The sequence below is a fragment of the Choloepus didactylus genome, chromosome 4, assembly GCF_015220235.1.
Source record: "Choloepus didactylus isolate mChoDid1 chromosome 4, mChoDid1.pri, whole genome shotgun sequence".
In the NCBI taxonomy this organism is placed as follows: domain Eukaryota; kingdom Metazoa; phylum Chordata; class Mammalia; order Pilosa; family Megalonychidae; genus Choloepus; species Choloepus didactylus.
This window is the reverse complement of record NC_051310.1, coordinates 4368630-4393101: the sequence shown is the minus strand read 5'-3', so window position 1 is coordinate 4393101 and position 24472 is coordinate 4368630. Positions and strand designations below refer to the sequence as shown.

The 24472-nt window shown below is 50.6% G+C and overlaps 1 protein-coding gene across 4 annotated transcripts in view; it reads left to right on the top strand.

Moving 5' to 3' along the window:
* Positions 1-24472, top strand: part of TRAF3 (TNF receptor associated factor 3) — a 117596-nt gene that overhangs the window by 82636 nt on the left and 10488 nt on the right. For 2 of the 4 annotated variants that reach the window (XM_037831796.1, XM_037831795.1), the window contains 7 exons: positions 7612-7873; positions 12565-12616; positions 15080-15184; positions 15811-15978; positions 18401-18481; positions 20984-21058; positions 22682-22774. In XM_037831796.1, the coding sequence (XP_037687724.1) occupies positions 7629-7873; positions 12565-12616; positions 15080-15184; positions 15811-15978; positions 18401-18481; positions 20984-21058; positions 22682-22774 (819 nt within the window). In that variant the 5' untranslated portion in view covers positions 7612-7628. Of the gene's footprint in view, positions 1-5640; positions 6136-7611; positions 7874-12564; positions 12617-15079; positions 15185-15810; positions 15979-18400; positions 18482-20983; positions 21059-22681; positions 22775-24472 lie in introns of those variants that run through there. The other 2 variants (XM_037831797.1, XM_037831799.1) reach the window with 2 other exon arrangements.

Below are 24472 nucleotides of genomic sequence, written 5' to 3'. Positions count from 1 at the left end.
TTATTTACACCTCATCTGATTCCATAAAGAATTTAAGATGGGTTACAGGGATAAATAAACTAGAAGTCAAATGAATATTTGCAGTTCATCTTTGTGGAGTGCTGTTTGGGTTCAGGGCCTGCTGGTGAAAACCACCCATCAGATAGTTCTGTTTCCTTTGGTCACCCGGGGATTGTCATCATCCCTTTTGTGGCTGAGCTAACTGAAGTAGACCCCTTCGGAGGCCTCCAGCTCTGTGATCGAGTGGGGAGCCGCCTCTGGGAGCCCACATCCCTCCCTCCTCCTGAGCTGAGCTTTGCCTCCAGTGCAGGATTCTCCAATCCAAATCTCCATTCTCCCCAGGACATGATGGGAGGGATTTGTGTCCTATTTTATAAAAAACGCATTATTCATACTTCCTGGTTGTTTCAGGAGATGACCAGGTGATCCTTATACTTCAAATCAGAACTGACTTTTCCTCGTAGCTGTTGTTGGCTGCTGGGGTCCAGGATTGCCAGCAAGCCTGAGGCTGTCCCTCTGTCCCCCATCCTTGTGCCTGCCCAGCTCTTCCAGCACCTCCTGTGTGAGGCCGAAGCTGGCGCTGGCCACCCACTGACCCAGAGGGACTCGGGCCCTCCTGGGCTCTGCTCAGGGTTCTGGGCGTTTCTTTCTCGAGTAAGGTTTTGTTTAGAAAGATAGTTTTTTCTTGAGCAACGTTCTATTTGAAAATAGTTCGTGGCTCATTTGCTGGTCTTATTTGAGCAGAATATCTGGCTTTTGAAAAGGATTCCATGATGGAATTAGAGCTGCTTTCTATTTTGGTTTCTGGTATACTGGGTTGGCTCTTTTTCATCAGCCTCACCCACAAACTAACTTGAACAGTTTTTAAAGAACAAGATAGGGATAAATTCTCCTACATTAAAATTAAGACCTTCTCTTCATTAAAAGACACCATAAATAAAGTCAAGCCACAAATTGGGAGAAGACATTTTAATACATTTAACTAACAAAGAATGTATGTGTGAATTTCTACAAATCAGTTTGTAAAACAAATAAGAGAATGGCCAGAAGAGACAACCAGGCATTTCACAAAAGAGAAAACAAGTTGCCATGAGTGTGTGAAGAGATGCTCAGTGTTCTTAATTATCAGGATGAGGAAGGAAAAAAAGACCATTGTACCTGCTGGCCTGACAGATGAAGGTGTCTGGTAATTCCGAGTGTCCCGTGTGTCCTGAGGAGCGTGTGGACTGACCTCCTGCGCTGCGGGTTCCACTTGCAGGACAGAGTGGCCTCGCACAGTTGCACCTTCCCGTGACCCGGCGACTCCTCTCCTCTGCCACAGGGAGTCAAGGGCAGGGCTTGATGAGCTTCTCCTATAAAGGGCGAGATGGTAAATATCTTAGACTTTGTGGTCCACACTCTGTCTCTGTCTCATGTTCTTCTTTATTTTGTTTATTTTCATAACCCTCTAAAAATGTAGCAGGCATTCTTGGCTCACAAACCTCCAGACACCGTTGGTGAGATGTGGCCACAGCCCTCAGGTGGCTGACACTGTCGACAGGCGTGCCTCCTGGAGGTGTCTCGCACAGATGCCCAGAAGGCATGTGCCAGCACGTCCAGAGCAACCCTGTGACTGATGACAGAAACGGGGGATACGGTGGCAAAAGTGAGTGAAGCTTGTCTGCACTCTGCAAATAGGTGAACTTTATAATACTGATGCCCAGAGGACTGTGTGTGGTTTCTCATTTTTGTGAGGTTCGGAAACAGGCAGAAGCACATTTATATTGTTTGTGAAGAAGGAGTGTGTGACAGCGAGAGAGCTGTGCACACGCGCAGGCCGGTGGTCACTTCTGGGGAGAAGCAGGAGACTGGGCTGGGGAGGGGTGCAGGGCTGAGGTTCCAGAAGCAGCTCGTCACTGGGCTGCATACCTTGCCCGGATAAGGCGCATAACCTTCTGTATGTGTCGCGTATCACATTATGTCCTTTCTTTGAAAGACAGGAAATCATACCAGCCAGGAAGGGCTTAGAACCCACTGCAACTGCCCCCACCCCCTCAAAGCAAGGCTGTCAGCGCCGAGCTGGGGTGCAGGCGCCAGGGGCGGGGGGTGGGTGTGGAGCACCAAGAGAGAAAGCCGGAGGCAGAGCTGCCCCTGCCACTGCCAAAGCCGTGCGCACTGTCCCTTCCCTGGCTCAGTTGCTCCTGAGCATAAGAGCTTATTTCTGGACTTGACTTCTGTTTGTTGATCTGTACATCTGTCTCTGTGCCAGCACCACACTTCTGATTGCTTAGATTTGTTGTGAATTTTGAAATCAGGAAGCTAGAGTCCTCAAACTTTGTTCTTTTTGTTTCAAGACCGTTTTGTCTCTTCTGAGTCTCTTACATTTCCATGTGAGTTTTAGGATTAATTGATTAATTTCTGCAACAACAAAAAAGCCAGCAGAGATTTGATAAAGATTGCCTTGAATCTATAGGAGCATTGCCGTCCTGACAGTGGTAAGTCTCCTTGTCCGTACGTGGGATTTCTCCCCATTTGTTTACATCTTTAATTTCCTCCAGCGGTGTTCCGTAGTTTCCAGTAAACAGGTCTTACACTCTATTTTGTTAAATTTATTTCCAGCTATTTTTACTCTTTTGGGTGCTATTATAAAAGTGATTGTGTTATTTTCTTTTTGGGTTGTTTATTGCTGGTGGATAGAAATACACTTTGTAAAAAAACATTGATCTTGAATCCTGCAACACTGGTAAACACATCGTTAGTCTTACTTGCTTCCATTCGGTTCCTAAGGACTGCCTATGTACGAGAGCGAGAGCGCGCCATCTGCGAGCAGAGAGAGTTTTACTTCTTCCCTTTCCGTCTGGATACCTTTGATTTCCTTTTCTTGCCCGAGGCTTTGCGCAGCCGGGGGTGAGGAGGACCCCGTCCCTGTTGGACGTCCTGCTCCGGGGGGTTCGCCTGTGCTGGCACGTGGACACCTGCTCACACGGTGAGAACCGGGGGGTGGGGTCCGCTGGCCTTTCCGAAGCCTCTGCAGTGGCGTCAGGGCTCCCCTAGCCCCGTTCCCTCTGCGACCCCCCAACGTGCAGAGGCCACTGCTCCTCCTCCTTGTCCTCCTTGGATACATCAGGAATCCTGCCCCAGGTCCGGCTCGGGAGGCCCCCAGATCCCCCAAGATGTGCAGTTTACATGTATGAAGCAGCTGGTGTGGAGAGAAGACAGGCGTCTTCCTGAGCACACGCCGACGGTCCCAGGGCCGTGTGCAGCACCGGCCGCAGCGAGCCTCTCTGGGCGGTGCGTGGCGGTCCTGGCCCCTCCGCTCTGTTCCCTCGCCTCTTAGCTGCTTCCCTGAGAGGGGCTCTTACCACAGGCACCCAAATGCCGTTTGCCCACATGTCAGGCACCGTCCCCAGCATCAGGCACCAGACAATTCCAATTTGAGAGTCCTTAGTTTATTTTACAGAATGTGGCACAACATATTATTTATGTAGATACCACAAGCTGGCTAAACCTAAACTGGACCATTTTGAACAGTTGCTTTGTAATAATCTTTGTTTAGAAGGTTTTTAAAAATTGAGGTATAATTCACATCCCATAAAACTCACCCTTTTAAAGTGTAGAATTAGTGGTTTTTAGTGTTTTAAGAGAGTTGTGGAACCATCACCTCTTACTCCATGGCATTTGTTGTCACTTGAACCAGAAACCCTGACCATGGGATTCACTCCCCGCTCCTCCCACCCGCCCCTGGCTCCAGGCACCCACGATCTGCTCGCTGTCTCTGTGGATTTGCCTGTTCTGGGCACTTCATAGTGGGATTGTTTCCTTAAGCTGCTTTTTTCTCTTGGAGACACTGATGCAGGCCTTTTTCCCTTGACCTGCTGCCTGAGCTTCCCAGGGCCTTCCCTGGAGGACCGGGACTGACCAGAGGCGTAGCCTGGGAGTGGGCTCTATGTGGGGCTGGCTGCAGGAGAGAGGCTGCAGGCTCACGATGGCCCTGCGGGCCTGTTGGCAAAGATGCCCATGTCGGTGCCCCATTCTACAGGGGAGCCACGTCGGTGCCCCATTCTACAGGGGAGACACATCATTGCCCCACGTTACAGGGGAGCCACATCAGTGCCCCATTCTACAGGGGAGCCACATCAGTGACCCATATTATAGGGGAGCCACATCATTGCCCCATTCTACAGGGGAGCCACATCGGTGCCCCATTCTACAGGGGAGCCACATCGGTGTCCCACATTACAGGGGAGCCACATTGGTGTCCCACATTACAGGGGAGCCATGTTGGTGCCTCACATTACAGGGGAGCCATGACAGTGCCCCATTCTATAGGGGAGCCATGTTGGTGCCCCCACATTATGGGGGAGCCACGTCACGGGGAGCCACCTCAGCGCCCCACGTTATGGGGAAGCCAGGACCAACTTGCCAGCCGTAGGCTTCCCGGTGCCTGTTCAGGACGGGGCCGTGTTACGGATTTTCATGTATGTGCTTGGGTTACCTTTTGTGCCTGTTCATTTCCTTCAGAGTTCCATAAAAATAGGGGGTCCAAAGCTATTCTTTGCTTGTTTATACTGAGTATGACATGTTGTAAGTACATAAACTTGTTATTTATCATGAGTTTATCCTAAGTTAGTTTCCCTCATATTTGAAATAGGAATTCGCCTTTGAAGAACCAAGCATTTCTTGTGAAAAATTATGTCCTGAACACAGCTTCTGAAGCTCCATGGGATAAAATATAAACCCAGTAGCGAATAGTTTGTAATCCAAGCGGGGTGTTTCTGGGTGTGAAGTCATAACATCAGCTCCAAAAAGCTGAAGTGTTTCCTGCTTCTGGAAAAAGTTGGTTTGTCACAAGAAATATCCAGTCGGTTCCAAGCGGCTCCACCCTCCCCTTTCCGTCCGTCTGTGAGCTCAGCAAACATGCACCAGGCACCTTCTCCCTGACAGGCCCTCTTCTGGGTGCTGGGGTTTTCCGCCAGCTAGACAGGTGGCAGCCTGCACCTTTGGGAGCTCTTGTCCCACCGGCCTGTGGGTATTGGGGACGCTCATTCCAGGGGGGCTGGGGTAGCCGGGCCGCTGGGAGAGGGCGCGAGAGGCGAGTGGCCGGGGAGCAGGGGCTCCTGCCCGGCCCTGGGGGCGCCTCCTCTCCGGTGCGCGCTGGTTGCTGTTCTTCCCAGCGAGCCGGGGCAGCATGGTTGGCACCTTAGTGTGCAGAGTTCTTATCAGCAAGTTTGTAAGCAAAGGGCTGCTGGCCTGGCGAGGTCATTTTGAAAACTTTTTTTTTAATTTTCACAAATAGTTGAATTTTGCATGAGGCTCCCACACTTTGCCACAGAAACGTTCTTTTTAATTTAACCCCAGTGTGAAGACCGTTTCGTTAATCGTACGTCCTTGGCTGTGAAACGTTATTCTTTAAGCCTCATGAGAGGCAGGAGGCGGCAGTACGAGGAGCGGGCTCGGGCAGGTGGGTCCTGCACCCTGGCCGGCCTCCAGGCACCTTGGGCCGTGCAGCGAGGCCGCCTCCTGCCCCCACGGCCGTGCCCCCCGCTGGCCCGCGGCCCCCGCTCTCACACTCGGAGAGAAGGGAGGGGCCGTGTCAAGGACTCTGAGTGGGAGGAATTTGGACCTTGTTTCTGTGAGTGGCACAGACAGCCAGATGGGGAGAACACAGTGTAGTTCGGAAGGGACCTGGTGAGCTTGGGGAGAGAATGGCCAGGTACACGACCATAGTGTGTGCGACATGAAGGCGGAGAGAGGAGGGGAGACGAGAGAGTTTCCTTGAGGAGGTCCCCTCCCCAGCAGAGGGAGTTGGGGTGCCGCCTGGGTGGCTGGTCTCCCCTGGGCCCCAGCCTGGTCCAGTCCTGAGTCCCAGCCCTTCCTCTGCTGACCAGATGTGCAGAGGCGTCACTGACCAGTGCTGCCCACCGGGCAGGGATGGGCAAAGGCTGAGCGAGAGTTGGACGGCAGTTGGCACCAGGGTGAGGGAGCTGGACGCCGGTGTCCGTGGGGCGCAGTCGATCTCGGCATGGCCAGCATTTGGAGTGCATTCTTTCTTATCAAGGCACACTCATCGTAGGAAGCCCAGAAGGTCAGGACGAGTGCACCAGAGGAGAGGAGCCACCCACCCAGCTGGAGACGTTAGATTGTGCGTAGATAAGTGTGAGTATTTAGGGTCACTAGTCCATTTACTAATGCATATTGTAATTTCCATTAAAGTGAACGTTTCTTCAGGAGCTTTATTCAGCTCCTTTGTAGCCCTATTTATGGTAGTTTACTTGACCTCGGGATCTCAGCCGACAGCTGCTCAGGCTGGCATCGTCGTGGGCTTGTTCCTGGAAGTGTGGACTGCACACGCTGGAGGGACTTGCAGATGGGAGACAGCGTTGAGGACCTGCACCGTGTGCATCAGCTGAGCTGCCCCAGAGCAGCCTGGAGACCTGCTGCCCCCCTGCCACCTTCACTGGCCATGTCCCTGGGAGCAGGTTACCCCTGAGCCTCAGCCTCCTCGTGTTCAGATGGGGGCCCCAGAGCCCTGCTCCCCTCCTTAGGGCACATGGAGGTGCGCCGTGCATATCCAGGGTCCAGCCTGGTGCTCCATGGTGGAAAGCCCCGGGTCGCGTCGTTGCGGGTTACACGAGAGTGGGAGGGGCTGGTGGAGGGCATCAGCAGACACCGTGTGCCATGTCTGTGAAGGAAGGGAGCCGACTCCGTCTCTGTGTTCATGCAAAAGAAAGTTTTATTCTACTCATTCCTACAGGTTTATATAGCATACAAGGTGGTCTCCTACGTGACTGTTTTCAGGTATTTCAGGGAGGTTGCATTTTTCCTAAAGCCATAAGGTGTGATTGCAGGTCTTTGATCTCAAGGGACATTCTCTTAGGGGCTAGATGGGAGACAGCAGGAGCAGGAGACGGGAGCACGGAAGGAGCCTGGCTTGGTCCTTATCTAAATTGGTGCCTGCCTTCAGGCACACAAAGCTTTGGCCTTCTCCCAGCCTGGTGCCTGCTGTCAGGCACACAGTGCTTAGGAGGCGGCCCCCTTGTATAACCTGTCAAGCCAGGTAATCTTCTGTGTCTCCACAGTGTCCAATCTGAGGGGTTGGCATGAGGAGGAGGGGCGTAGGGTTCTGGAGCCTGACACCAGCCACAGTAAGTTCTGTGTGAGCCACAGGGATGCTGAGCACAGGCCTGACTGCGATTCCGTTGACGTGTGACGGTGCCACCCCAAGCCGTGTCACACGGTGTCACATGGCAGTGAGGCTGGTGGGGAGATGAAGCCGGCTGGGTACAGGCTATGGCCAAAATATGGGAATGAGACATGGAAATTGAAGTTGTAACAGCAAAGCCATAGCTGTATTTTGAAGAATCTTGAAAATAGAATTTAAAATGCATTTTTTAGAAACTTTTTTTAAATAGTAAAGTTAACAGAATGACGCTTGGGTAAAGCAGAAAGGAACGAGGCCTGTGTGAGCGTCTTGTTCCTGTTACATATGAAAGTCTGGAAGGACCTTGTGTGTTCCTTATAACTGAAAGAAAGTGCACCTCCCAGGCCTTTCCTCTCTTTCGGAGCTGTTCGCTCCTTGTACAGGATGGGGGGTTCACACTTGACTTACTTGTCATTTTTCTTTTCCTGCAGAACTTCTCCTTCCTAAAATGGAGCCCGGGAAGAAGACAGACCCCCCCGGCTCTCTGCAGACCAACCCACCGCTGAAGCTGCACCCCGACCGCAGTGCGGGGATGGCCGTTTTTGTCCCTGAACAAGGAGGCTACAAAGAAAAGTTTGTGAAGACCGTGGAGGACAAGTACAAGTGTGAGAAGTGCCGCCTGGTCTTGTGCAACCCGAAGCAGACCGAGTGCGGGCACCGATTCTGTGAGAGCTGCATGGCCGCCTTGCTCAGGTAGGCACTGCCGCCCCACACCAGGGTCTCCACGCTCAGTCCACTGCTGCCTCTCGGCTCTGCCAGTCTTGCCTGCTGCCATCTGTGCATTTCTTTCCTCTAAAAAGTAAATCTCTGGAGGCTTGAGGTCTCTGGCCATCCCTTCCCCACAGCCTCTGTACAGTCCTCCCTGCACCCACCCCTGCCTTGGCGGCACTGGCCACACTTCCCTTGGGGCCCAGGGCCCCTACCTGGGTGTGCGTTTTGCTCAAGGGGCTCTCAGTGCCGTGGAGGGGTGGAGGGTGCCCTGCCCCCCAGCAGAGGATGGACCAGTGTTCGAGTGCTGGGGTGTGCGAGGGCCGCCCCCAGCCTGAGTTACGCCAGCGGAGCAAGTGTGGGGAGCCCGGCTAGCTCAGCGTCGATGCTGGGAGGCGGCCAGAGCGCTTGCAGTGGACACCAGCCAAGAAAGTGCCCGTTGTTCAGCCCACACGTGGTTTCCAGGCAGGGTGCTGGGCCCGCTGTCAGCCAAGAGGGCTGCCCAGCTCCCTTCCCAAGCCGGCACCGCGCACAGCAGCTGCCAGGACACCAGCCATGGCCTCTTCCCACTTCCCTGGAGGCTGAACTCGGCTGGGCCTGCCTGTGGCAAGGAGCACTGTGGGGAGCGCCGGGTGGCAGCAGAGGAGTCCCAGGCCACCTGCTCTTCCCGGAGAGCACACACCCAGGCTGTGCCACAGCCGAGGGGAGGGGAGGAGGCCGCGCTGCTCCAGTGCTGCCCTCCTGACCGGCCCCCCACTGCCCTCTCCCTTCCTGCCCGTGTCCTGCTGGTGTCGGGGACCCCACCCAGACGCTCTTTAGTCCCTAGGTCTAAGGAAGGGGCAGGATTTCTAGCATAAGAAAATTCACAGATTCTGAATTAGTGCAGGTTGACTTCCTACCCCTCTGCTCCTGCCTGGTTCTCCAGGTCTCGTGGAACCTGGACCCCTCAGCCCCCAGCCTCTAGGATACATTCTGGGCACATGCTGCTCCGTCTTCCCCCTCATCCATCCCCGTCTCCCCGCTGGCCCACCCCCATCCTCCCCATACCACCTGGTCCTCTGCTCCCCCCAGTGCACCCCTCACCACCTTAATCCTCCTAAATCACCCACATCCTCCTCCCACCTTCCCCATCTTCCTCTAGACCCACCCCACCCCTGCCTACCTCATTCTTCCCCCGCCCCAACCTCTCCCGACCCTTCCTCTGTCTGTTCGGGGCTCCCCCGGCCTGGACTCCTGGTGCTCCCAGGCTCAGCCCGGGCGGCGGCCCTGGAAGGAGAGAGGGCTCAGCCTCAGTTTCCCATTTTAGTTTCTAAGAGGTGGTTTCCAGGCTCACAGTGGGTTGGGTAAGAACTATGACCAGAAAAGGGAGCTTGGAGAAGCGGGTTGTGGCCTAGGCTTGGGGACAAGGATGCTATAGGAGATAGGTGGTTTCTTTAAAAGGATCCGCTTGAAATTCTAATCTTGTCTATAGGCTGGACCTGCATTGGCTTGGCAAAATAAGCTTGTGAAGAAAAAAGCTTGTGGATAAAGGACTGGCTATTTTTAAAAAGCAAGATCATTGAAAGACTCTCCTAATAGACTGTGAGAGCCCATCCACAGATAATTTGCATTTCTGAAATAAAATTTCACTTTTATTTTAATCAAAGGGGATTTTCAAAGTGGGACTGAATTAAACCGTTTTGCTTAAAAACTTCCTCTTGGATTAGAGGTTGGGGCTTTGTGTCACGTGATATTAGACCTCCCTCCAAGGAGGGTGTTGGCTGGAGATGGAAATCAGTCAGTTCTACACAATGAAGTGTTGGCGAAGACTCTGGACGTGGGGACACTGTGAAGAGTTTTTACCCAGAAGAGTTGCATGCTTCCTTCCCGCTGAAAAGAGCCTCATGAGGTTACTTCACCCCACTGGGCCATGAAGCCGTGAGAAGCTGCAGCATTGTCCCCCAGTTCCCCAGGAACCTGAGGGGCCCTGATCCCAAAGCAGGAGTTGGATGAGCACATCTGGAGTCAGGAATCTGACTTTCAAATGAAGAAGCCCCACCCCAGGGAGATCTGTGGCCAGCGTTTCAGGCAGTCTGGCTGCCGAGAGAGACCTGGGCCCCATGAAGCTCCGAGTCGGCTCCTGGAGCTCTCCCAATAGTGGCTGAAGCTGGAGATCCACACCAAGGAGCAGATCCTAGAACCACTGGTGCTGGAGCAGTTTGTGACCATCCTATCCTAGGAGCTCCAGGCCTGGGTGTGGGAGCAGTTTCCAGAAAATGGGGAGGAGGAGTGTCTGTGCAGGAGGATTTAGAGAGAGCTGGATGAGCCAAGAGTACGGGTTCCCGCTGGTGCACAGGAGCGTGCCGGAGGAGACAACCTGCGGAGCCGCACGGGACGTCGCATTTCCAGCCCCCTCCTCATTCCTCAGCACCCGACCAAGATGCCTCCACAGTCCACCCACCCCAGTGAGAGGAGGGCGGCAGGCCCAGGGCGGACAAGGGAGCTGACTGCACAGCAAGAAGTTTCTGAGCAAGTGAAATCCCAATTGGAGATAGTGAGAGATTAAGTGGAGTCAATGCCCAGAGAACTGACAGTACAGAAGCCTGTAAAATACAAGAGAAGTTCAAAGCCCCAAGGAACAGTTCTACAGGGAAACAGCTTAAATGTGATGAATGTGGGCGAAGTCGCACACAGAACTCTGGCCTCATTAAGCATCAGAGGATTCACGCCGGAGAGAAACCGTGTGAGTGCGGTGGGTGTGAAGAGCCTTTGGTGTGAGCTGCAGTCCAGTTGACCCAAGAATCTGCTCGGAGCCAAGCCCCGTGAGTGCGATGGGTGTGAGAGCCACCAGGGCCACGTCCCAGCTGCTCCTCACTGGGGCATCCACACAGGAGAAGCCACAGAGATGGAAAGTTTGGGCAAGTGCTTCAGTCAGAATTCAGGTCTTATTTGACATTTGCAAGTCCATAATAGGGAGAAACCTTGCAAATGTGACACACGTGGAAAAGTTTTCATTAGACACTTGAGCCTTTACCAACATCAGAAAGTTCATTCCAAAGAAAATTCTATAAATGTAGTGAACAAGGTCAAACTTCAGTCTACACTCATTTAGTATGGACTGAGCCTGAGCGAACGCTGGAAACAACTGACAGAAGGCACATGTTATAATATACCCAGTTCCGAACAATATGTTCAAAGTTCACCGACCACAGAGTTGTTAAATAGCACCAGTCCTCCAGCAGCAGCGTTCGGACTTCAGTGACGCAGTGTGTTAACGGGGCAGCTGACGTGCAGCCGTGGGGAACGGGCATCACCACCAGCGCCCGCCCTCGGTCCCGAGGCCCTCAGGGGCGGTGACTGCTTCTGTTTGCACAGATAACAAAGCTTGCAGTTTTGTTGCCTCCTTGACTCCCAGTGATGACCCGCATGCCATTTTTCAAAAATGTGCAATTAATAGTTATCCATTTGGGCAACAAAAATGAAAGTGCAGAAAAGAAAAATAATCAAACAGGAGGGGAAATTAAAGTTGAATGTAAACGTGGTGACAGAAGAGGTAGCGGACCATGGGAATGCTGGTGTGTGGCTGCTGGAGAGACCCTAGACACATGGCCAGAGCGGCTGGGTGAAGGTGAGCGTAACACAATTGAGGAAGACGGTTGCAATGAAAAGGATAAAGATGCCCTGGAGGAAGTGATGCCGACAAAAATCTTCACATTAAAGGGCCTGTCAGAGATATTTTATGACTTCAAAATTGCGAAGGATAAAGTGTTGGAAGCTGATCCAAACCTAGAGAGGTTTATAATTCGCCAAGGTGTAGCAAAGGTACAAAGGTGCTCTGTATTTTAAGTTATCAGCTAGAGGAAGGCAAGTACTGTTCAAACTGCTGTAGGTAAGTTTTTTATATAGAAATAGAACACTTCGGTTCTCAACGTTGCTGCTTTAAATTGGTGTACTAAATAAGGTTCAGTTTCACTATTTTATTATTGCTGTGTACATTTATAACTGACAGTGTTTTTAATGCTTCCACAATTTTTTTTAAAAGATTATGGAGCAATCCTAATTTTTCTTTCTGATTAAGATTGCTTTGCATGGTTTCAGCTTGGACAGTTATTCTGATGATCCCATACTCTGCAAAGTGAAGACGACCTGTATTTACTTTCAGTGAAGTTTCTGTAGGTGCCCATTGATGTTTTTTACCAAGTTGCTGTAAGAAAAGCCATGATGGGACTTCCAGTTTCCAAGGAGCACCTCTGTGACTTGTTTATGTGTGAGACACGGCCCGAGGGTCACCCCTTCCCAGAAGTACCCACCCAAGAGCTGTTTCCCGGGTGGGTTGTGCTAAAGCGTCTGCAGGGCCAGGGCCCTCCACAATAGCGATGTATCTACCAGTCGGCGTCCAGGTGGTCGGGTTGTTTTGTTTTGATGAAAAAATATTTTTTCTTGTATATGAATAAACTATGACATGTTTCACAGTTTTTTTTGAAAAAAGAAACTTTTGACAAGTTACTGTGTTTTTATTCAGCCCTTTCTCACGTGCTTCATGTTTAAACCACATTCCCTGTGGGCCACAGAGCTCCGGTTGGCACTTTCCCCTTCTCGCACAGCCACGCAGCAGACGCTGAAGCTGCGGTCCTGTGTCTCGAGAGCTCACACGTGAAATGGCTCCTGCTCTAACTTGTCCATTGTGTCTCCCTCAGCTCCTCGAGTCCAAAATGTACAGCGTGTCAAGAGAGCATCATCAAAGACAAGGTATGCTCAGGTCTCTAGGAAGTTGTTTTGTTAAACATCTTAGGCTGGCAGTTGGTCGCCATGTCCCAGAACTCGGAGCCCCGCACCTGATGGTCATGGGCAGCGGGGGAACGGCAGCCAGCACCTGCAGTCCCTCGGGACTCCATTCCACTCGAATCCCTCCCCTCTGAGCCTGCTTCCTCTCGGGACAGAGGAAGGCAGTGGGAGGCGAGAAGGAGGCAATGGGGGAAGCACCCAGCTCCACACCTAGCCCGCAGCAGGTGCAGTCTGCAGGGCAGGGTGCTGCCAGCACCTTGGGGCCCGCCCCCGTCTGCTCACCATCAGAGACGTGCTCCTCCGAGGCCTTCACCGGAAGTTGCTCTCCCCTTCTCCCATGCATCATCTTGAAGTTGTTGGACACAGGTGACGTTTCAGCTCCCACAGACACCCACTCCCCGCTCAGGGGTGTCATTGGAGACTCGGGGGGAGCAGCCTTCCCGGCCCATCTGTCCACCTCTCCCCTGGGCCCTGTGCCCCTTGCCCGGCAGCTCGGCTAAATCTTACCAGGCACCCACTTAGTTTGAAATGGCTCATTCTTAAAGTACTTGAAATATCAATAAAAATAAGTGTGGTTCTGATATTCTGATTAATGAACCCAACAGTTTATTTTTAATGTAGGTCATTAAATTTTACAAAGAATTCTTGCTCTTGGGGTTTTTTCTGCCAGAGCACTTTTCAGACTGGCCTGGCCTGGAGGCTGCCGGGGCCAGGCCCTCAGCCCTGCACCACCTCAGGACATCCGCGAGCCTGACGCGGAGAGAAGCTCGGAACGAAAGATGGTGGCGATTTTGTTTAGTGTCTCTGTATTTTGTTGTTCAGAATTGTAACTCCTGTTCTTCAGTGGCATTGATAGCTGAAGAAAACTTGCTAGTTTTGTTGAAGACTCATAAATGTGATTGACTGAAGCAGTGGATTCTCCTGGGAAGAGCGTGGCGTGTGGGAACCCCAGGGACGGGGCTCCATCCCCCAGGTCACCACGTGGCCTAGGGCCCTCGTGGGCCTCCACACCCTCGTCTGCAGCCAGGGTCCAGGAGCGAGGCTTTCCAGCTCCAGAGTGCTGGACGCGTACATGCTGGGGTTTTTTATTTGACATTTGTTTTTCATCCACAAGGTTAAGGTCAGGTGACTTAGAGAACATAACAGCACGGAAAGGAAGTGCTTTTCTTGCTGGTTAAAAATATCTGTGCCATTGACTGTGGTACCTTAAATCACGCCCTGTAAAAAAGGTGTGTTTAGGAAGGATCCAATTTGACTCCAGATTAGTTTATCTTTAGCTCTGGCAGCTGTTGGTTCTGTTTCTTTGCCTGTGGGGTTGAGAAAGGAATATTGAGGTCTCCACGTCCTCCCCACTGTCATAAAGTGTTCACAGGTGGAAGTTTCTCGGAAATGCCTGGGCCTGAGGTGCTGTGGGCTGTGTTATTTGAAAGAGTATCTCCTGGTACAAGTGGCAAATTATGTTTTCTAAGGGAAAAATAAAAATAAAGAAGGGCGGAAAGATTTTCATTTTCAAAGAGAAACATTTTTATTATTAGATTAACCTCAGTCTTTGCAATATGTATTTAAACGGGCTTTTTTTCAAAAGTTTATTTTTATTATGGTAACTTGTGTGTTACATACTATTTCCCACCGTAACCATTTTTTTAAGTGTACCATTCAGTGGCGTTAATTACATTTACGAAGTTGTGCTTCCATTACCACCATCCATTACCAAAACTTTTCATCTCCCCAAACAGAAACTGTCCCCATTAGCCATTTACTCCCCATTCCCAACCCCCAACGCCGGCCCCTGGTAACTTCAGAATTTACTTTCTCTTTCAATTTGTTATGAAAAGGGATTTTTTTAGTAGTGGGTTACTGCATCCTTTTTGGTGAAAAATGAGTTATAAGCAACATAATCTTAAGTAGAGTGAATTAAAATAAATATTTTACAAGCCATCTGTAAGATATCATCCCTTCAAGCAGTCTCTGTGTCTCTTCAGCAGACAGCTCTGAAGCATGTGGCGTGGTGGCGGCTCTGCCCCCATCCTCTCACGGGCCACGCGCCCACCGTGCCCCTGCTCCCACGCGTCCATGGGGGCTGAGTGCGGACTGGCTCCTGCCGTGCCCTGGCGCTGGTGTCACGTCGGAGTTCAGCCAGAATGTCTCAGTGCTCCAAAACCACCTTTAATTATTCAGTATAGCTAGTGTTCTTTTGGTTTATCTAATCAAAGATGGTGGCTACGGTTATATTTTTAAAAATTGTATCTTAGTGGGGGCTGCTCCTTCATTCTACTTGTAGAAATTAAGATGGTCATTAATGTTGTCTAAAGTCCACTTAAGAGTTGCTCTTAAGATTTTTTTGAAGTGGTTTTGCCTTGACCAAAAGTAGCAGCCTGTGGAGATGAAGAAATATTAATCCTCTAAAAGAACTCTTTTCAATTTCAGGTGTTTAAGGATAATTGCTGCAAGAGAGAAATCCTGGCTCTTCAGATATATTGTAGGAATGAAGGCAGAGGTTGTGTGGAGCAGCTGACACTGGGGCACCTGCTGGTAAGCACTGAAGTAGCATCATAAGTTTCATGTGATGAACACAAGCCCTCACCATGTTCGTCAGCTGACCATGTAGGGTGAAGGGGGCCTCGAGGCTGTGTTTACTCCAGTCCTTCAAAACAACCAAATAGGCAACTAGTCAGAGTTACTTGGATATAAAATGTTATTTTTATGACATCACTAACAGAATTGTTGACTGGCAATTAAATACCCTCCACACCCTGTTTAGAATAGAAAGAAATCTGAACTGGATTTTCATTTAAAAGAAAAAATACTTTATAGTACTTTGGATTCTCTCTTTTTACCATGAAATTTCACATTTCTTGTGTTTTTTCACTGGCATCATATTTTATCCTGCCAAGATTTCTGTATTGGAATAAAACAAAGCCCCTAACAGGGCTGTTTCTCTGTACAGGAGGAAGAATTGACTCAGTTCTTGAAAAGCAGTTCAGTTCAGGTAATCAACAGGTAGAACAGGAAACTCGGTGTCTGTTGATCAGTTTGTCACTCTTCACTATGAAAAACTAGTAGAAAGGCAGATTAGACCCGTCCGAAGGATTTAATTGCATAGAGACTCAGATTGAATTTTTTTGCTTAGTAAGAACTTTGGATTGTTTGTCTCACAGGTGCACTTAAAAAATGATTGCCCATTTGAAGAGCTGCCGTGCATTCGTGCTGACTGCAAGGAAAAAGTGTTGCGGCGAGACCTGCGCGCCCACGTGGAGCAGGCCTGCAAATACCGCGAGGCCACATGCAGCCACTGCGAGAGCCAGGTCCCCATGGTCACGCTGCAGGTGCCGTGTCCCCACACGCCGGCTCGGGCCCCTACCCCAAAGGCCTGCGGTGCAGGGACAGGCAGGAAAGATGGGCACACAGAGCAGTTTTCATCTGTCTCCGTCTCAGAGTCCAGCTTTACTCGTTTTGCTTATTTTGATTTATATAATTAACTTTTTCCATTGCCTTGATGAGATGTCATTATTTGGGGTGTCAAAAAAGGGAAGAACAATGATTCAAAAAGTCTGGATTTTTTTAACTTGTCCCAGGGAATGGCCTCAAAATTCTGATGCATTACTTAAATATTTTTTTTGCAGCTAGTGACAGAACCATCACTTACAGCAGGATAATTTGTCCCACGTTTTTGAAGTACAGCTGTCTCTCTTGGAGATAGAGATGAGAGTTTAAAATTTATTCATAACCTAGAATATCTTGGCACAGTTCTGCATTGTGCGTGTGTTAGAATCAGATCACTTATATGTAAATTAAAGGAAAAGGGAGGGAGGCTGGGGGTGGAGGCCAAACTTTAAAAACAGCTGCAGTGGTGTAACTACTCACAAATGCTTGCTGAGCGCCTCCTGTGGGCAGACACTGTACTGGGAGTCAGTGGTGAAGATTTCCTCCTGGTGGGACGAGATCGTTAGCAAACAAGTATATTCTGAAATGCCAGGCGATGATAACCTCTCTGAAGAGGTACCCTGGTCCCAGAGGATGGACACTGGACAGATGGTTGCCGGCAGTGGGTAAATTCTGTGGCAGAGACAGGCAGGGAAGTCTTGAGCTGCAGGGAGCTGGGTCTGGGAGCTCAGGGATGGGCCTCGGGTCAAGGAAGAGTGATTCAGGGAAGGTGGGAGAACAGCCTTCCAGGTGGAGAGGTGAGCTAAGTAGAAACCTGTGGTGTGGACAGCCACAGGATCTTCAGAGAGGGGCCAGAGTAGGCCGAGGCAGGAGCTGCTAATGCTGACTGAGCAAGGGAAGGACGGACAGATGCCTCCGGTACCTGGACTGTCCTTGGTGGCGGGGCTGCCACCGTTACAGCAGGATTTGGGGCCCGCCGTCCCGCTCGGGGCAGTGAGGCAGGCCCCAGGGCCACGGCAGGCACGTCTTCTGGAAGTCAGACTCCCACTCCTCTCCAAGGACATGTGTTGTTAGGTCACTTTCCTCTGGGACTGCGCAGGGTGGGTCTGCAGCCACAGGGTCCTCGGCATCTCCGCTGCATGCTCCGCGGAGGGCCCTGGCTGGGTGTGTCTGCTGCCTGGCTCCCACCCAAATGGCACCACGACACCAGGCACAGGCTCTCCACGCAGCCCCATGCCCAGGGTCTGCAGCTTTGGGGCGCCCCCGAGCCAGGACTTCTTTAAATGGCGAATATCCGGGGACAGGGCTTTGCGTCTCTGGTCGCAATGCCTAACCCATGCGTGGGGTCACGAGGAAGGATGTCCAGTCCTGGATCTGAAGTGTTTAGTCGGGTTTCTGAGACGACGAGATGCTCCACAGCAGCCTCAGTCTGAGGGAAGATGGGGTGAGGCAGGAGATGCTAAGGGGCCAGGCTTGCGGGTCAGGAGAAGGGTTAGAAGTCATGGAGGAATTTCAGTGCGTTTCTGAAGGATGGCGTCTGAGTGGAGACTGGAGAGTAGGGGGGATTTGGGGCAGGAGTGGACATGGAATGGGATGGCCTGGTGGCAGGGCACCCCTCTGGGGCTGAAGGAGAGTCCGAACCAGGGATCAGGAGAGCTGGGGGCACCCGGGGCCGCGAGGTAACATGGCCTTTGTACTTCGCGGTGGCGTGTCAGACTGCGGCACCTTCCAGTCCTGGTGTCAGTGTCCCTGGGGGTTAGTGTTTCGTCTGCAGGAACCTCAGGCAGGCCCCTCCAGGCCAAGCCGCGCCTCGCTAGTGAGAGGTGCCTCAGAGCCCGTGGCCTTGCCTTCAGGTGCCTTCCTTAGCCGGGACCCCGTGGCCTGGCCATGCCGGTCAGAGAAGAGCTGCCTTTCCATGCACGGAGAGTCGCCCGGACGTGATGTCAGGGCCACGGTTTAAACGCCCGGGAGATGACACCAGTAGGTACTGGGATGTGGAACAGTCTCCTTGTCCCCAGCCAGCAGGGGCCGGACTCGTGCCCAGGCCTCCCCTCTGCTGCCCACCAGCCGTCTGAGCTCGTGTGAGCCACGTCGGGCACGGTGTGCGCCACACCCAGGGACTGTGCTGCCCACGCGCAGCCCCCTGAGAGCCCGGCAGCCCTTCCTGGGCTGGCGTGTGGCTTTTGCTTGGGCCGTGCTGAGCTGTAGCCACTCATCACGCTGTCGGGCACGGCTCATTTTTTGCAGGATTGTTGAAGGTGAGCAAAGTGGCGTCCGCTGGTCCCCAGTGAGGACGTTGGTGGGCGCCGAAGGAGGCCGGCAATGTGCTCAGACCCTCACGGCCCTTCCCCTTCTTCTCTCCAGAAACACGAGGACACTGAGTGTCCCTGCGTGGTGGTGTCCTGCCCGCACAAGTGCAGCATCCAGACGCTCCTGCGGCGTGAGGTAAGGGCAGGGCCGGGCCGCGCAGCGTGTGGGTGCCGCTAGGGTCACGTTTCCCCCAGAAGCCGAAATCCAGAGTTTCCTTGGTCATTACAACAGTAGGAGTAACAGAAAACCAAGTATAAACTGATAGGAAATCTCATACTGCTTTTTGAAACTCAGAAATTTCAGAAGAAAGCAATTGGAAATTAAAAAATAATAAATTCAGGGCAAAAATATTGGCAGGAATAAAGAAATGGGAATACTTTATCTACATTGCAAGCAAAGCCAACAGCTTTTTAGAAAAAAAAGGCTATGTAAGTCTATAAACATGGAGTTATTATAAGATTATCTCAAGAAAATAAATTTGTTAGCGATACCCCAGAAGCAGTTGTGAGGACTCGCTGTGCAGGGGTGCAGGGCTGGATGGGGCGGAGAGCCTCCTGCTCTCTCCTCGAGGTGGTGGAGTATGCATCCGCTTTATTTGTCAGCAAATATCCAGAAGGAAAAATTCCAGGAATTCTCATTGTTTCTGCATCCGATCCCGACCTGGAGCTGTCTGAGGCTCCCAGGGGCCGGGGACGCGTGGTGGCCGCTTGGTTCTGGGTGCTCGGCCCCTGCCGGCGGGCGAGACGTGGCACCCCTGGGTGTCAGAGGGAAGGTCAGAAGCCGGGAGGCGCCCGTGTCCCCGCCGAGCGAGTGTGCTGGCGAAGGGCCAGTGTCTGGGGCGGGCAGGACCCCTGGTAACGCGGGCTCGCTGCCTGAACGTGGCTCCCGGGGGCTGGAGGCAGGGTCCGCGGGCTCCTTAGCCCCCGCGCCGGGGAGGCTTCCGCTAGAGTTGGCAGTCGAGTCCGCACTGCTGAAACAGTTTCCAGGGTTTAGACACTTTTCCTAAGTTTCACCTCTCTCAGGGTGAGCTGAATCAGGGGCGAGGGCTGCCTGCATTTGTCCTCTAAGTTATTTTTATGTTTTAAAAGAGTCTTTAGACCTGCATTTATCCGGGGTTTCTGGGAAAGGTGCTGTCATTGTGTTAATGACCTGCAGATCTGTTGGGCTAGAGATTATTCTCGCCTCTGTTCAGAGCTCCTGAAAGTCTGAAGGGCTCTGATAAAGCCAATTTAGGAAGAAGCATGGCCCTGAATTTGAAGTAGAGCACTGAAAATAACATTTGTCAAACTCTCAGTATGTCCCTGGTTTTCGCATTAGAAATCTTGATTCTCCAGATGGCACTGAGGGAATATATCTTCAAATTCACGTTCTGAATTTTAAATGCGTGACTTAAATGTCCCTGCCAGCCCTGCCGCTGTGGGCTCGGTACCTCAGGGGCCTTGGTGCTCCCCCACTCCCGGTCCGAGGCTCCCTGGCTGGGTTCAGAGGCGCAGCTCGCACCAAGCTGCCAGGTCCTCAGCCAGGCGTCCCATGCGCTGTCCGTGGCGGCAGTCAGACGGGTGACGGCCAAGGCCACGTTCGTGACATTGGTGCCCTCCCCTTAGCACCAGAGACGGGGAGTAGCTGCCGCTTTCCCCCTGTCCTGCCCTGGAGGGGCCTGTTGGTCCTGGTGGGCCGAGGAGGTGTCGTGGGCACAGCCACCACGAGTGGAGCCGAGTGCCCGCCTCAGGAGCCTGTCCCCAGCAACTCCCTGCGGGCCGTGCTTGGCTCCTCCTGACTTAGGGCCTAATTGTTCTCTGCCGCTAAGCTCTAGCCCTAGAGTTTCCTAATGAGAATTTCTCCAGTAAAGGAGGAGACTGTTCTTAAATTGTGCTAGCGTAATGCATGACACCATGTCTTTAAAGTATTGTCATTTCAATTCCCTTTTCTCCTGAGGGGGCATCACAAGTAGTTTTTATTTGATGGTTCAACATTTAAGCTGAATGAGGGGTTTTGCTTGAAAGATGAGTTTTCCTCTCCCAATTCCTCCTAATTGTCTTCTGTCAATTAGAGGTGACAGTGTTAAGACTCATGCTGTTAGGAGGATCTTAGAGGCCTTTTAAAATCTAAGTGAATTTGTGGCCATAGAGAGGGGAAAGAAGTGTTTTCAGAAGGAGGAAAACTGCGTCCATCTCCAGTTACCAAGGATTTGCAGAGTAATGTACCTGGTGTAAGCTCGCTCTTAAGAGCTTTCATTTTTGTCTCCTGTATATTAGCGTGTGACCCAGCTGCATCCTGAATGCTTTATATTTTTTGTGTTTCATACAATTTTTGTTTATAGTCCTTAAATGTGCATTTCAGTTTACGTTTTTTTTTTCTCCTTTGTTTAATTCTGGCACTGCAGATGGCATGTCACGTTTTGAACAATTAGTTCTAAAGAAACTGCAAGTTTAAGAAATGTTACAGTAAACGTATTTCTGTATATTGGTGTACATATGTGTATACACATGACTCTAGGAGGCAGATAATATAAACACACCTGTAGCTGCTAATGTCCATCCTTAATAGTGCAACCCAGATGCTATCTGTGCCCTGAATATGTTTGAACATTTTCATGCAAACGTTTGTGCCACAACTCACGTCTCTTTCCCGTTGCAGTTGAGTGCACACTTGTCAGAGTGTGTCAATGCCCCCAGCACCTGTAGTTTTAAGCGTTATGGCTGCGTTTTTCAGGTCAGTATCTCCAACATTTGTCCTTCCCAGTTGCTGACATTCTGCAATGAGAGAAAGTTATTATTTTAACATTTTAGCATGCAGGGTCTGGACTCTTAGTCTCTGTCTTGAAACTGAAGCACCCTGTTGCATGGATGACGAAGGCCGCATGCAGCAGGCGTAGGTGCTTGCTTCCAGTTCCTGTGATGTTTTGAGACCTCAGGTAGACACCTTGGCCAAGGGAGAAGTCAGCTTTCTTATGTTAAGAGAACTTCTGCATCTAAAACCAGCTAATAGACTGAGCAAATAGGTATGACATTTTGGGGTTTTCTAGAGAGAGTGTTGTGGAAATTTGGGCTGTTATAAAGTAAACAACGAAACAGACATGAATATCAGATTTCAGCAGCGTGAGTGCACAGCCATGAGGGTTGCACACGTGCGTGTGCTTTAAGGGCGGCTCATCCACCTGCCTGTGCTGACTCGACTCAAACCAGAGGATGGGCCCATAGTGCCGTCCCCACGGTTCCCTCTTGGCTGCCGCCCGGTGGCATGAGAAGCCCGCTTCTGGTAAAAGCAAAAAAAGTTGTTTTTTTTAAGCACATCTGAGATTGCTAGTGAATTTGAACTGAGTTTTCATTTAAACATATATCTTAAACGTTAAAATGCTCAAAGAGCAGTATATATTACAATTAAAGTACTTTATATACCACCAGCACATTATTATGAAATCAGTACAGCGATATTGGCACCCAGGTATTATTTTAGAAAGTGAAACATTGACGCGCTCGAGGGTGACTGGCCTTCCCTCTCTGTATCTTAGAGAGCACGCTGCTCGCTGTTCCGTCTTCTGTAGAATCACTCATCCTCTGTGTATGTGTATATATATGTTTATATATGGCAGTCCTTATATTAACATATATATATGGATATTCTGGGTACAGAGTATATGTTTTGAAGATCATTAAAATGCTTTCTGTGGCTTCTTAATCTTCCAATATCAAAATAAATTATGTTTTCACACCAATCATTTCCTTAAATAGACAGATTATTCCACGTGGTTATTATAGACTCTAAGACGGTCTGCATCTTATATACTCTGTACATTGTTTATGTTTGTATGTAACTTTCTAAGTAGTCTTAGAATGGTGAGGAACGCTACGTTTTCTGATACCCTGTGTTTGAAGTACGAAATTCCTATTCTAGTAAATTATTTTGAATCCTAGTTTGTTTACACTTTTATTAGACTACTGTAGCAGACACTAATTGTAACTGCAGGTATCTAAACATTTCCCATTTATATTTTTAATAAAAACAGTAATGATTCATAAAGAAACAAATAAGACATGATTTTCAATGTGGTTTCCTGTATTCCCAGTGTGACCTGTTGACGGGTCGGAAGGCCCTGGCAGTGTTGACGGGAGTGGGCACTCAGGGTTCCCGTGTGAGGGTGGCACCCTCTCGGGGGCCTGCTCCCCTGCACTCAGCAGGCCGGGCAGCCCCTGAGTGCACCTTCCCGAGGCCTGGGGACGCCACGTTAACTTGTCGTGAACCCGCCCCTCCATGCATAGAGCCGCTCTGACCCAGCGTCAGTCTTGTCTTGCTTCTTGATGACGCGCCGCCGGCTAACACGTGTTGTTCTCGCAGGGGACGAACCAGCAGATAAAGGCGCACGAGGCCAGCTCTGCTGTGCAGCACGTGAACCTGCTGAAGGAGTGGAGCAACTCGCTGGAGAAGAAGGTGTGCCGCCAGGCTCCTTTTCTGTTGGTTTTTAGTAATTACTTCAAATTATTTAGAGGAAAAGATTTTCTATGCTTAGTAAGGTGTTTGGATGAAAGAAACAGCATCAAGAAAGTGACAAAAAGTAAATTTTGTTCGTGTGATTTTGAGCTTATGAATGGAGGTGTTTTGCTTTTGTTTTTTCTGTTTTCTGTGTGTGGTAATTGCCAAGCAAGTACACAAGGCTTTTTTATACCATGTGTGTGAGCATGTGGTCCCCACCCAGCCCTCAGGTGGGTGCCGCTGCGCTCTACACCTTCTCGTTTGTGTTCCTGAGGAGGTGTGTGTCGCCCCTGCACGGGGTCCATAGTAAAGACTGGCCCAAGGCTGAAGGTGTTTGTGTTTTGTTACAGTGGGAACTTATTTCTCATTATGCAGTCATTTGGAATTTCTTAGGTCGTTTTGTTCATCTGTAATAGGAAACAGAATGTGTTGGCTCAGAAGACTGTTCATCACATAAAGGTCAAGTGAAAGGAAAACTGTTTTGTAAAATCTCCTCCTGCTGTGCCGTGTTGTGTGCACATCACACATCACGCATCTTGGGAACACACCTTCCAGGTAGACCTGTCTGTGCATGAGGTTTCTACCTGGCCAGTGAGCAAGGGCCTGGGTCAGCTGGAGCCCAGGACTTTTGTTCTTTGATTAAAACAAAAAAATTAAAATGTTAATGTGTGGGAAGTCCCAAATTGAAAGAAATTACAAGAGTTTAATATGGCATGATGTATGTTAATTAACGCGAGATGCATCTCAAGTGCAAGTACTTGTTGAAGAAAAAATGCCAGGGTTTTTGGAGATGATACTGAGATTTTCACCAGAAGTATCTCTTTTATAGGTGTGAGAATAAAGAGTCTGGGAATGCTCTCCATCTTTGACAGCTGGGAATGAGTGGACTTGAAATTTAGAAGGAAAAACAAAGCTGTAGGGCTACATATCCCCCATTTTGGATTAGTCTAAGTTGATCGCTTGTTGGAGTTTGTGGGCATTTGAGACACTGTATATTTTAGGATGGAATGTCATTTTTTGCTAGGTAAAATCCTAGGAATGTGAAGTCATATGTGTCCATGGGACATTGCAAGTTTTGTATTCTTTAGTAAATACATATTTGTTTTGAAATTAAATAGAATGTGATTGCATCCTCGATGCTTCTTGCCTTAGTGAAGTATGTCAAGTATGGAGAGGGCCTCTCTCGCTAGGCTGGGCCTGTCTTTAAATGACTGGCTCTTTCTCACAGCCAGTTTTGCAGTGACCGTTGGCTGTAGCCAGCTGTCGTGTGCAGGTGGCTTTAGGAGAGCCCATCCTCAGCGCAGCCCTCATCGAAACTGAGCCGGGTCCTGTGCGGGGCTTCGCCCTCCTGGGCGCAGACATGCAGACGTGGGCATCCTCAGGCACGTGTCAGGATTCCTTTGTGGAGATTGTGCAAGGAGAGAAGCCTTGGAAGAGTGGCCCTCAGACTCTTGCCCAGGGTGGGGTGGGGGTGACACTGTGTGCAAACTGGGTTTCGGAAACAGGTTATTATTCAGGACAAAGGTGGGCTTGGAAAAGTGCACTCAGCAGGCTGTCCTCGGACTGCCATGGGCCGCACGGCGAGCACGCAGGCCTCGGTGGGGCTCGCGCGGGCTGGCCCCTGGGGACGGGACAGTGCCCCGTAATGCCCTGTTG